The sequence below is a fragment of the Gopherus evgoodei genome, chromosome 13 (genome assembly GCF_007399415.2).
Source record: "Gopherus evgoodei ecotype Sinaloan lineage chromosome 13, rGopEvg1_v1.p, whole genome shotgun sequence".
NCBI lineage: Eukaryota > Metazoa > Chordata > Testudines > Testudinidae > Gopherus > Gopherus evgoodei.
The window spans coordinates 12056859-12070857 of record NC_044334.1 but is presented as its reverse complement, the minus strand read 5'-3'; the positions used below and the strand labels follow the sequence as shown (position 1 = coordinate 12070857).

Sequence of the window (13999 nt, the reverse complement as noted above, 5' to 3'; positions counted from 1 at the left end):
ACTGTTAGAGACTGTAAAATATGCCACAAGATGACAATATACTCCCCATTAATTTCTAAAGCACTGCATCATAGCTCTGGCAAATAATATTAGTGTGATTTGCTTTTGTAGCTATAACATAAGAACGGCCATACCGGGTCAGACCAATGGTTCATCTAGCCCACTATCTGTCTACCGACAGTCGCCAATGCCAGGTGCTCCAGAGGGAGTGAAGCTAACAGGCAATGATCAAGTGATCTCTCTCCTGCCATCCATCTCCATCCTCTGATGAACAGAGGCTAGGGACACCATTCTTTACCCTTCCTGGCTAATAGCCATTTATGGACTTAACCTCCATGAATTTATCCAGTTCTCCTTTAAGCGCTGTTATAGTCCCACCCTTCACAACCTCCTCAGGTAAGGAGTTCCACAAGTTGACTGTGCGCTGTGTGAAGAAGAACTTCCTTTTATTTGTTTTAAACCTGCTACCTATTAATTTCATTTGGTGACCCCTAGTTCTTGTATTATGGGAATAATTAAATAACTTTTCCTTATCCACTTTCTCCACATCACTCATGATTTTATATACCTATATCATATCCCCCCTTAGTCTCCTCTTTTCCAAGCTGAAGAGGCCTAGCCTCTTTAATTTTTCCTCATATGGGACCCTCTCCAAACCCCTAATCATTTTAGTTGCCCTTTTCTGAACCTTTTCTAGCGCTAGAATATCTTTTTTGAGGTGAGGAGACCACATCTGTACACAGTATTCGAGATGTGGGCATACCATGGATTTATATAAGGGCAATACGATATTCTCCGTCTTATTCTCTATCTCCTTTTTAATTATTCCTAACATCCTGTTCGCTTTTTTGACTGCCTCTGCGCACTGCGTGGACGTCTTCAGAGAACTATCCACGATGACGCCAAGATATTTTTCCTGACTCGTTGTAGCTAAATTAACCCCCATCATATTGTATGTATAGTTGGGGTTATTTTTTCCTGTGTGCATTACTTTACATTTATCCACATTAAATTTAATTTGCCATTTTGTTGCCCAATCACTATATTGTTTTGCCTTCAAAATTGCTAGATATTCCCTTGAGTATTTATACCTCAGCAAGCAGAAAGGGTTTAACTGTTCATAAACAAATAAAATGTCATGATCTGTATGAAATGTTGTTTTAGACTTCAATGTGATTTTGCATTTTAAAAAAGCCAGGACAAAAGGAGAAGCACCTGAGAGAGAAAGAGGGACTCCTTAAGAAACTAGTATTTAGTCTTATCTTGATCCTGTGGGATGCTGTGGGCCTTCCCCTGCCACTGACAGTACCTTGCAGATTTCAGTAGGTGAGGCAACTTATCTAATAGTCAGCAACAGAGTTTGGTGACATTTTTTTGATGAATAGGTTATTTGCCAAAGCATGGAGTTTCGGTCAACCCAAAACTAGTCACAAATTTTGACTCTAATTTGCTGAATGGTTTCAGCCAAACAAAATTTTCAGGACTTAGCTGCTGTGACATCCTCTGGGGTGGAGTCAGGACTGTGGAGCAGCTGTGCTCACTTTAACTCTCCTGCCTAGCCTGTCTCCTACACTGCCATGCTAGTGACAAGCAACCCTTTTTGTTTGTTTGTTAATGTTCGGAGCAGGTATAAAGGGGATAGGGGATGGAGATGAGACACAGGATTCGTCATTTATATTTTTTAGAAGTGTGTTTTATATTGAAATAAATGTACAGGAGCAATAGTTCCTGTGGTTATACACAAGTTTAGATTTACCTGACCTCTTACCAAGAATACACTATTTTGCTTAGAGTCTTTGGCCCTTAAACTGAATGGGATTGCCTTGCTTAGGACTGGAGATCAGATGTATGGACTTCTAGCTCACTTTCTCTCCATCTTCCCATTCTTGTGTGTGGGGTTATATCTTGTTAAACCTTTAAAGGGTTTGCCTCCCATAGCTTCTTCAACCCAGCAGTTAGCAAGTGTTACAAAATGTATCCAGTCAGGACAAGCCAAGGAAAGGAAATGGGGAGGAAAAACAAGAAGGTATTTCAAGTTTCCTATTCATCTGAGGAATGGATGTGAGGAATGCACATCATGCATTACTGTGCATTTAGCTTTAGGGGAGCAGTGTTAGGCTACACATTAGCGGCTCCAGCTTTTCTGCGTACAGCTCCAGAGCATGCGGTTGGAGGTGGGGGCAGGTCCCTCTTTAGGGGAATAGTTCCCTGAGGTAAGAGACTGCTGCAACTCTCTCTGTATTTCAGCAAAGAGGGAACCAGCTCCCCTCTGAGTAAACGGTGTCTCCTGTTGGTCCCCCATATTAGATGTTCCTGTGCTGCCTGCCAGGCCTCTCAGAAGTTCATGGGAGCAGCAAGCATAGAGCTCAAATTGGAAAAGCCGAACCTGTCCATCGCTGTCTTTTACTGCATGTCTTTTTGGAGCTTGGTACACTGGGTCCCTGAGCTGGTAGGGCCTGGGTGTGCCATTGCTGTACAATATATGACAACAGTGTTGCCCACCCCAGAGGATCAAAAATCATGGGTAAGGCTACAATTATGTCATGGAATTCATGACTTCCATTGACCTCTGTGACCTTTTCTGCCCCGGGGCTGGAGCGCCCAGGTAGCCCCGCCCCTGCAGGTGGGGGGACCCTGCAGCCTGCAGCCACGATGGGCAGACCTGGGAGCTCTGGCAGCAGCAGTGGGTGCTGAATCCGATTACTCCTTTTGTCAGGTATATTTTTAGGGAAAGTCATGGACAGATAACGGGTTTCCCTGAATTTTTGTTTATTGCCTGTGACCTGTCCATGGCTTTTACTAAAAATACCTGTGACAAAAACTTCACCTTAATCATGAGTCAAACCTCTCCAAAATGGAGACTGGCCCCAATAGATTAAAGAAATACTGTGGTTTTGGTGTGCAGGAATTGTCATCTTCACATCTGCCCATCTCTCCTGCCCCCCAGCTTCATGTCAGTTCTGCCCCACAGCTGTCCACCCCCCCCCATCAGTTCTTTGACCCATCCATTCTGGCCCTCCAGCTCCCCATCAGCTCTGTTCTCCCCCAGCCACACCTTGGGTCCTCCTGCAGCTCCTGGGATTCATCACCCCTCCCCCAAAGGCTGGGTGGAGACTGCATCAGGCTCCCTCTCACCCTCTTCTAGACTGGAGGGCAGAGCCAGGGGGCTTTTATCCACCTTTCTGGCTTAGCTTGAGTGTTGCAGGAGTGGGGAGGAATGGAAGAGCTGTCTGCATTGTACACAGCAATGGAAGGGCCAACGGGGGTTGCAGCCTCCCTGAGCTGCTGGGTGGTCCTCTCTAGGCAGAGCTGAAATTCACTAGATGCCTGGTGCTTCTTGTGTCATCGCCAGATTATTTCCAACCCTGCCCACTTGACTCATGAAAAAAATCATGAGAGCTGGCAGCAGTGTGATCAGTTTGAAAATAGATCAATTTATAGGGCTTGTGCATGTCTGCTATGATAGCAAGATTTATAGCAAATGAAAATCAGCTAGTAGTTTCCATACCTAGTGATAATCTCCATAAGTAATAGATATTATTTATCATTTGTGTTGCCTAGGAGCTCTAGTCAAGAACCAGGACCTCATTGTGCTAGGTGCTGTACCAAGACAGCTTACAATCCAAGTCATAGGGAGTATGATTGATTACTTGTACTAGAATGGCATTTAAAAGCCACTGTCTAGAGTGGCTCATGACCGTGAGTGCCAAGATCAGGGCAGACTGTTAAGAAGCAAACAGGTTGTATGTTCTATGCTGAGGTCAGGTCTACACTACAGACCTATGTCGGTATAACTATGTCACTCATGGATGTGAAAAATCCCCAGGCCTAAGAGAGGTAGTTATACTTATCTTAACCCCCCTGTGTGGATTGTGCTTTCCTGTCGACATAGCTACAGCCTGTCGGAGAGGTGGATTAACTAAGCCAATGGGAGAGCTTTCTGCCCTCTGAATAGGATAATCTTCACTTAAGCGCTACAGCCCTGCCGGTACAGTTGGCTTTTCTTACCAGTATGCCATACCATACCGTACTGGCTTATTTTCACCTCGGCTGTCTCCTCTTCATGGATTGGGAGTGGGGGACAATCAATGAAGTCTTTGTCCATTGATGTTTCACAATGACTCATTTTGGTTTCAGTGGGCCTTCTTATGTGCACAATGAGCATGTTACATTAATTAATGCTTCTTTCCTGTTTTAGTTACACAGTTACAGAGGTGTACAATGCAAACACTCAAAATAACTTTATACCATGTGCTACAGATGTTATAAGTGAGAGCAATGCATGCAGTATCCTAAAAGCATTTCATCAAGTCACAGCACTAAACACATTCTTATCAATTTAACATCTGTTTTAACAATGCTAACACACAGGTGAGCTAGACTGATTTCCAGCTATGCATTTGTCAGTGTTGTCAGGCCTAGGGGCCTTGGCATGAGATGCCACCTACTCTGCCAGTATCACAACTCCAGTCAAGATCAAGGCCCCATGATACTAGGTCCTGTATGAATGTAGCCCTCAGGCCAGCAGACACTTGGGTATGCAATTAACTTGACACACTTGAGCAGTCCTAACTGAATTCACTGGGACTACTCACATGATAAACTGGTTCACAGCCCTGATTATTTGCAGATAATATAGTAAGAGTGTTTCTGCCTCTGAGGTTGCAAATGACAGGTATCCTGTAAAATATATTTTAAAGAGAGACTAGTACCCTTCAAAAAGGGACATTGATGAAACTTTGTATCTCTACAAAGGGTTACCTATCCAAAAGAATATCCACGCAAAAAGGCTATATTGCTATAATGAAGGCAGTGTTCTTTGTCTGAATGATTCATTAAGGTGCCTGATATATGCTGAATAGGTCCCATATGGAGATTGAGTAACTGCCCTATTCAGCTGACACAAAGCCCAGCTTAGGAAACCCATGAATAAATAAACAGCCTTACACTTCCAGGCCCAAGCCTAACATAGAAATGGCAGGCTGTGCAGGGTCACTTTCCAGTATTATTAGCAGTGTCCCAGAAATCCAGCATTGGTGGTGTCATCAAAATTGAGTTGGCATTGAAGAAGGAATCACACATTGTGTAAGTGCAGACATTTAAAGGAACCAGCAAGCTGAATATTTGTTGTTAATGATTTGGATGTGTGCACGTGGATCAGCTGTGTATACTATTCTGTGCTAATAATAAACCTCCATATGTTCCCAAGTTCTCATATTTATTAGAATTGTTTTGTGCCACTGGAGCCTTGTTTGATTCCTTTTAGAGCTATATTGTGTGGTGTTAAAAATGCCCGTTTGCTGTTCTCATAATGATCAGGTATTGCATCTGAAGAAGTGGGCTGTAGCCCACGAAAGCTTGTGCTCAAATAAATTTGTTAGTCTCTAAGGTGCCACAAGTACTCCTGTTCTTTTTGCAGATACAGACTAACACGGCTGCTACTTTGAAACCAGGTATTTAATAGGCTGTCATGTTGACCACTTTGCAGGTAACAGGTTGTTCATGCAGTCTGCAGGTTTTGTGTGGCAAAGGGGGCTTCAGTCAAAAGATTTCTACAAAACTCAGCTTTGGTGAAAAAGATGCCTTAAAAGCTTTGATAGAACTATTTACTTATACTTATCAGAAATTGAAGCAAATAATGCTGACTTCCAGATATCTACTATTCTATGCTGTTTAATACTATTGTTATTATCATCATCGTCATGATTTATTATGTGTATTGGAGTAGCTAGCACCTATGGACTCCACTCATAGACCAGGACCCTGTTATGCTTCATGCACATAACAAAAAGACAGCACTTGCCCAAAGGAGCTTACAATGTAGCACAAGACAACAGATGGATACAACAGACAGACCGGGAGTACAAGGAAACAGTGGGGGCAATACAGGTCAGCAAGAAAAGCAGCAGGTCTCAGTACACCAGCTACTTAGCCATTGTCAAGTGTTCTGTAGACATTACGGTGGAATAGAGTGTGAAGGAGGGTAATGACGTTTATGGGGAGATCTTGCCAAGCATAAGAGGAAGCATGGGAGAAAGTGTGAAGTTGCTTATTTGAAAATGTAACAAAAGGGTGATGAAGGTTGGCACTCTTGGCAGAAAAGAGGCAGGAGCTGATATCTCAATAGTGTAAAAGAGATGGTAGTATAAAATGACAACAAAGAATATATCAACCTCCTTTTTGCCATCTTATGACGAGTCGTTTAGAAGAACATTACATGATCACATAAACGTATGACATATTTAATCAGCAAACTTTTACTCTATATTTCTTAATTTTGGGATGTGACTTATATGCAAATATTATGGGGTGTTGCTCAGACACACCATAGGTAAGGCTGAAACACAGTTTCTGTTTTAAAGCTAATTTTTCAAAGTGCTCTAAAATCCACATGCATAGTTAAATTGGCCAGGAAAATGCCAGTAGATGGACTGGGGGTGAGTTTGTGGTTCACATGTTCAGTTTATGAAAAGCTTATAAGATATAGGGTCTGCTCTTTTTCCTATGAAAATCAACTGCAAAACACCCAATGAGTTCAGTAGGATAAGATCATGTCTAATATTGGTCTGAGCTTATAGAATCTTATAACTGATGAAAAAGTAATTTAATCAACCTTTGGTATGTTTCCAACTGACAAAGTGCACCAGTATAAAGTTTACTGAAATGCCAGAGATGAAAAGGTCAGCCAACCTGCTCAGGTCTTCAGATTAGTGAGGCTTTTTATTTAGTTGCAGCAAGATTCATGTGACAACAATGGATTCAGTGAATGGAGATCTGTGAAATATTTAAATGATTTAAAACCATAACTTCCTTGAGAAGAAGATAATTAGCTCACTGTTACAAGAGTAGTGCTCATTCAAGATAAGTGGGGATTAATTTAATATTGAAAATCTATTTTTAAATGTGTGTATGTATACACAGTATCGATTTTAAATGTATTATTTATACTACAGTACTGCTTAGGAACCCAATCCAGGATCAGGGCCCCTTTGTGCTAGGCCTTGTACAAATGTAGTAGAAAAGACGGTCTTTGCTCCAGAAATTTTGCAGTCTGAGTTCATGACAAGAAATAACACTCAGATGTAGGGATGCATGCATTGCTCTATATCCTTTTTTTATATGTTGTGTTTAATCCACAGCAGTGAGAAGCTAAAACTCACTAAATCATATTATTTCTTTAATTGCAACCTACTCTGTTAATTACAATATATACCTAGTACTCACTATAGACATACTCACTGATACACAATTACCACACCACACTTACATGACTGGTAATGTGTGGCACTTGTTTTAACTCATTAGGGCTGGCTTGTGAATAGGCATCTAAATCTGCTAGCTGAGGTCCTGATTCAGCCAAATGGGATTATTCCCAATCTTAAAGTTATACATATGGTTAAGTGCCTTGCCAACTTGAGGCCTTCGAGGGGAATTAGCCCTTCTGATATTTGGGTTTCTTTCCGGCACAAATTAAGTTTGTTGCCATCCTGCCCTTGCATTAAAATTTCTTTTTTCACCTGGCTTAAGAATTTCTCTGTAGCTCTTGTAATTAGGGACTCTTCTCCCCTCTCCTCCCTCTTAACCTAATTTAGGGCCTGATGCAATTCTAGCTGAAGTCAGTGGAATAACTCACATTAACTTCAGTGGGGGTTGGTTCAGACTCCTATAGTTGTTGCTGTGCATTAAGTGTATACTCTCCATATATGTCTCTTATAAAATACACAGGCCCTGATTGACTAAGACTATGTCTACCCTATGGACCTGACAGTGGCACAGCTGTACTGCTGCAGCTGCGCTGCTGTAAGGTCTCCTGTGTAGCCGCTCTGCAGTAACTTCCCACTTAACGTCCTCTCGCTTAATGTTGTTTCGATATTATGACCCTGATCAATTACTGAACATGCTTCAGTTAAAGTTGTACAATGCTTCACTGTAACGTTGTTTGTCTGCCTGCTCTGTCCACAGCTGGCAGCGTTCAGGAGGCGGGGGGAGGAGCGAGGACGTGGCACACCTTCCTCCCCTGCCTCCTGCCCGCGGCAATCAGCTGGCTTGCGGTGTTCAGGAGGCAGCGGGAGCTGCAAGCCGTGTCCTCGCTCCTCCCCTCTCCCTCCTGCCTCCTGAATGCTGCAAGCCAGCTGATTGCCACGGGCAGGAGGCAGGGGAGGGAGGGAGAGGAGTGAGGACATGCGGAGTGAAGGGGGAAGAGGGGGGAAAGAAGAGGCGGGTTAAGGGTGGGCGTTTGGGGGAAGAGGTGGGGTGGGTGGGCCGAGGGTTGAGCTGCCCACCCCGGTGCTTGCAGGGAAAACTGCCGCTGCTGCTGCACAATGTGCTTCTCCTCGCCTACAGCACCTTCTGCCTCCTTGCCTGCCTCATTGTTTCCAGTGCCAGTGGGCTGTGCCGGTGTGGGGTAAGGCGGGGGCACCTCCCAACTATAGTACTGTATTGTATGGCAAAATTTTTTTCCCTGGAACCTTACCCCCCCATTTACTTTCATTCTTATGGGGAAATTGGATTCACTTAACATCATTTCACTTAAAGTCACATTTTTCAGGAACATAACTACAGCGTTAAGTGAGGAGCTACTGTATGCCAGCAGGAGAGAGCTCTCCTGTGGGCATAATTAAACCGCCCCCAATGAGCGGCAGTAGCTATGTAGGTGAGAGATAATTTCCCCACCGACGTAGTGCTGTCCACACCAGCGCTTATGTCAATTAGGGGTGTGAAATAAACACACACCCGACCGACAGAAGTTTTGCCAACATAAGTGCTAGTGTAGACAAAGCCTAAGCCGTTTGACAGGCCAGGTATGTCCATTGGAAGTGGTAAGAGTAAATGAATCACATTACATAGTGACGTTTATAACAAAAAGTGATTCATTTAAAATGTGATACAGTCCATGATGCAGCATTATAAATTCCCTTTTTCCTCCGTTTCCTCTCACTTTCCCTTCTGATGAAGTCACAGGAAATATGTCTTTAGTTGTCATTAAAATTCCTTGACTTGATCCCTGCTGACTTTAGTCAGGCAAAGTTCCCTTTTGATTTGAAGTTTTGCCCAAGACTACAAATTGTGCACTTCACCCTTTACCCAAAGCTGACTGAAGTCAATGGGAGTCTTTCCTTTGACTTCAACAACTCTGGATTGCCCCTAAGCATTACATTTCTGACTGGCATCTTTAAGCTCAATAAATGATATTTTGATTGTTGTCAAGAAAGGACAATGCTAAGAAAAGTACAGTGGTAAGCATTTTGCTAGAGTTTGTATCTAATCAAACCCTAAAAACTGAGCACCTAGAGAAATTCACCCCTCTGCTGAGGGCCACAACATGCACCACTTAAACCTTATTTTGAGGGCTTATGTTCATCTTCACTCTTCCTGACAGTAGTGCCTGAACATTTGTTCAGATAGGCGCGCTCGCAGTCCTGGGGTTCCAGTTGTGAGTATTAGCATATGGTGTAAGAACTAAACCACCACCTTTGGTAAATTAGTTCCCACCATTCCTGTAGAAACTGAGTTGAATGAAACCAATGCGTATTTTATTTTCACATCTCCACTGTTATAAATTATGAGGTATGCTTCAGAGGATTGTTGAAGGCTTATTAATTTAGTCTGGCTTTTAATGTGTAGGATATTTTTATTAACCATCACTTCCAAACCACGTATGGAGAGACATGCTATTAAAAACTGGGGGTTCTCAACTGAGGGTGTATGTACCCCTGGGAGTACCCAGAGGTCTTCCTGGGGGTACATAAACTTATCTGGATATTTGCTAGCTTTACAATAAGCTACAGAAAAAGCACTAGAGGAGTCAGTACAAACTGAATTTCATACAGACAAAATGAGGAAGAATGATTTTTCAGTAATAGTGTGCTGTGACTCTTGTATTTTTTATGTCTGATTTTGTAAGAAAGTACTTTTTAGGTGAGGTGAAACTTGGGGGTATGCAAGACAAAGTCAGCTTTTGAAAGGGGTAGTCTGGAAAGGTTGAGAACCACTGATGCAAATCACATTATACTGTGGAAAAGGTGCATGCTGTTAGCAGTGGTTTAAACAAATGTAAGGATTTACCTGTTTTTGTTTTTTGTTTCCCTACAGTTTAGAAATGATCTACCATATTTGCAACCTGCAGTGCCACAGAAAACATTAGATCGGATCCGATTTGTAGAAGAGAAAACCCAGATTTTTCAATCTAATGTCACAACACTAACTCAAGAGAATCATCACTGGAGATTTTTAGTAAGTCCTCTCTGGTTATTCTTTTTGTATTACTTTAGCTGAATGGTGAATTTAGACACAAGTGTGATTTTTGCAGTCCAAAGATTCTTTAATTCCAAAGGTTGCAGTGAACTAAACTCAGCCTGCTTTATTACTTTTGTTATGCTTTTGAATGTTTTGATACTTTGCATTGGTATCACAAGTTTTATAATAGAGTATTATTACAGTTTTGTACAGTAGTAACATCTGAAAAAAATAATAGCAAGAATCATATGGACCATATGTATAAATATAGAAGGAGAATTTACCATTGATAAACAAAGTTGTGATGCATTGTCTTGGGCACAAAATCATAGAGCCAGAACCTCAGTTGGTGTAGTTCAGCATAGCTCCAAGCTCTGCCGATTTATACCAACTGAGGATACGGCCCATAGATATCAGTCGGATTGTCTAGTAATAATTCAGAGCAAAAGTTGGATTTATAAATTTATATGTGGCATTCTCGCTCTCTACCGATTACAAAATGTGCCATCAGTAGAATATTTTAGAAGAGGTTGTTTTCAGAATATAGTAGCTGTAGGAAAAGAGAACAGTTGTCAAAGGCTTTTCTTAAAAGGTGTGAGGAGTAGTGTCTTGTCATTCCTAGAAGGTCTGGTGGGGTTGAATTCTTCCAGAAGCAGGTAGACTGACAAGTTTTCAAGTTTGAAAGCAAATAAATGATTCAGTCAACCAATTGCTTTAAAATCAGAATCTGCTGCGTTTTTAAAATTGACTGTTCAGATCTGCAAATGCAGCATTGAAATTTGATGTATGTAAGTAATAGCTGTGTATCAACTTTTGCTTCTCACTCCACAAGTGGTAAACACATTTTTTGATTTGGTATTTCAGAGAAGAAATATCATTAAGTAGTGAAATCATATTGCAGCCTTAAACCAAATTGAACTAGTTGACTTATCTTTAATTGTTCAGGATCAGTTTTCAATAGAGAATGCAGCTGTGCATAGGGAATTGGACTTATCATGCATGGTGATGGCCTTTTAAAACTTGCCAATTGCCTGAGATAATTAAGGCCCATGATCCTGCAATCGGACATGAGTGGGTGGACTCTTCCATTGGCATGGATCAGAGTGTAAGCTGGGGCTTAAATAAGTATTTGCAGTTAAATAACCTCACTTTCAGCTGTATTTATGGTATTTCCTATAGGCATGTGTATAGGGAACTAGAAGTTGGTTTTGAAAGTCTGGAGTTACCCGTATATTTTTCAGTTTTGCCCAAGATAAGCTTCTGAGGGCCACCACTATAGTATCATGGAGTGATAATTGCAATTATACACCTGTTTTCCTCCCCACCTTTCTAAAACGTGGACTCTTCCTTATCAGCAACAGCTATTATTTTAAATTTAGTTTCTTCTGTTGTGAGTCTGCTGTATATTATCTGATTGGTGCTGAGAAATGCCTTTTCATAAATTGACTGTGAATGCATGTTGTGTTTGTTAGCTTACAGTTTCATTGAACGTGCAGGATTGGAAGGTGCATGGATGAGTTTCATATCATTTTTCTGTTTTCTGCCACATGGAAAAGAAATAGTGACCAATTAGATTCAATAGCGACGTATTCTGTAATAAAAAGTATAGCTGAGTTTGGATCTGTTTTGTGGTCTTTCATTTCTCTTGATGCTGCCTTTATTGTATTATTATAATAAGTTATTTAGAAAAGAGCAAAAACAAGAAATTGATTAATGTAAAGGAACAGTGAAACTTTGTTAACTAAGCACCAAAGGACCCGCAAAAATCTATCATCAAGGGGAGGTTTATCTTTCGCTAAAAGCTGAGCCAGGTTGTACTCTAAACCTCACGAGACTCTTTAAAGAACACGCAAGTTAAAATGTTAGTGAATGGAGATGGCCTTTAGTGCGTGGACATATACTGAACAACACTGGGATAGGGACCTACTTAAAAGTTACCGTAGGTGGGTTACTCCTTGATGAAAGATATTTAAACTATTTCATAATTCCTGTTGACACAAAGGGAAGTTGCAGATGCTCAGCACCTTTCTAGATGCACTTAGTGTCTTGCAGGATTGGATCCATATTCTGATTTGGGCTTGACTTGGACTTAAGTTCTGTCCCTGGGCCTGTCTTCATCTAGCATCGAGTCTCAAAGGTTATATATTCAGATGTACTAGTTTAAGAATATAGCAGTTTAGGCCAGTTACATTGTCTGTGTGTTCAAAGTAATCTGAAACCTGGTAAAGCAGGTTCCTGACCCTTGATTTAGATCTGTATCTCAGGACTTAATGTCTCAGCTTAATGCCATTTTTTCGGGATATATTAATTTCAAATGAACTGGGACGTCATTACTCTCCAGTACTAAATCAATTGCACATTTTAAATTGGATTTTCAAAACAAAATTTGAAAACTGGATGTGCTCACTTGATCTCATAAAGTCGTAATTTTGGCATCTATCATTTTGAGCTCTCCAGTGATAAAGATAATTTTATTAGTCGTGTGTTAGGTCCTTGTTTTTGGTGTATTGAATAAATTGGTAGGCTGACAAATGTGGACTGTAGTGATGCTTCTTTGATATCTTATAGTGGTGCATAAGTTACGCCTGGCTTTGTGTGTGTGGGAGGCGTGTGTCCTGGAAAAGAGGGCCAGGTGTGTAATTTGTTGCTCATGTGTCATATTTATTAGTGTGCCTGAAGAGATGTAAATATTTTAGCTTCCTTATTTGTACTTCAGTAAGTCAACTTCAGGCCTTAAAGGAAACAGGATAAATATACATTAAAGTAATGTACAAGCATTAGAGAGTCTCTTTGTTGAAAGAGAAACATTGTATACAGGTCTCTGTAGGAAGTATTGTCTTTTGTATGAGGCATAATACAGTTCCTAAGCACTGGTTGTTCTTAACAATCCAGTAATATTTTTGCAAGAGTGAAATTTAAGAGAGATTCAACCAATAATGTCTTATAGGAATTAAAAAGGGCTCCATAGAAATTACTTTAATCTCCTTTAGAATTTGTTAATGAATAGTGCAAGTCTATAGGTTTTTTAAAATTTTGTGGAAGCCTCTCTCAAATTTTATAGGCTAGACAGATAAATAGATGTCTACCCTACAAAGTTATTTTCTGTTGAATTTTAAGGAAGCTGCTATGTAGTGGTGGGTGCAGACCTGCTAAACACGTTTGTATTCCACACCATATTTCACTGCATTTCCCTGGCGGTTAGTTGAAATGGTTCCTGTATTTATTCAAGATTCAGTCCTGCAAATAGAACTGCACAGAGTCCAGCAGAGTCCTGCTTAAGCAAATGGGACACTGTGAAGGGTTAAGAATCCACAGATATAGATCTGTTTGCAGGCTCTGGCCATAGTTTAAGCCCTTTCAGATCCTTTGGGATTGAAAGCTGCTCTGGAACTGTAAGATACTGTGATTGTTAGTGCTGTGAGTAGCATGTATGTTGGTTAGTTATTTGGTATGCTTTTTTTGGTTTCCAGATAATACTCAGCACTTACACAGCTTTTGATCTTCAAAGCACTTGGCAATCATAACAACTAATTTGAAAGAAAATTCCTAAAAATAAACCCCTCTGTAGATAAGAATAAATGAGACTTTTTTTAGCCTGCTCTTCTTATTCTTCTGACATTGCGCACCTCATGGAACAGCAAGTGAAGGCATGACTCTGACACTGCTTAAAAGCCTGATTTCTGAAGCTTGAGATTCTAATTTTGGTGGGGAATTTATCCATTTGAAGGATTGGAGTTTTATTCCATCTGAAGTATTTATGTTT

General features: G+C 40.9%; 1 protein-coding gene across 7 annotated transcripts in view; it reads left to right on the top strand.

Annotated features, from left to right (window-relative positions):
* RIMBP2 (RIMS binding protein 2) overlaps window positions 1–13999 on the top strand; it is a 352577-nt gene that overhangs the window by 119307 nt on the left and 219271 nt on the right. For all 7 annotated transcript variants that reach the window (XM_030582927.1, XM_030582926.1, XM_030582925.1 and 4 more), the window contains one exon: window positions 10093–10233. In XM_030582927.1, the coding sequence (XP_030438787.1) occupies window positions 10093–10233 (141 nt within the window). The remainder of the gene's footprint in view (window positions 1–10092; window positions 10234–13999) is intronic.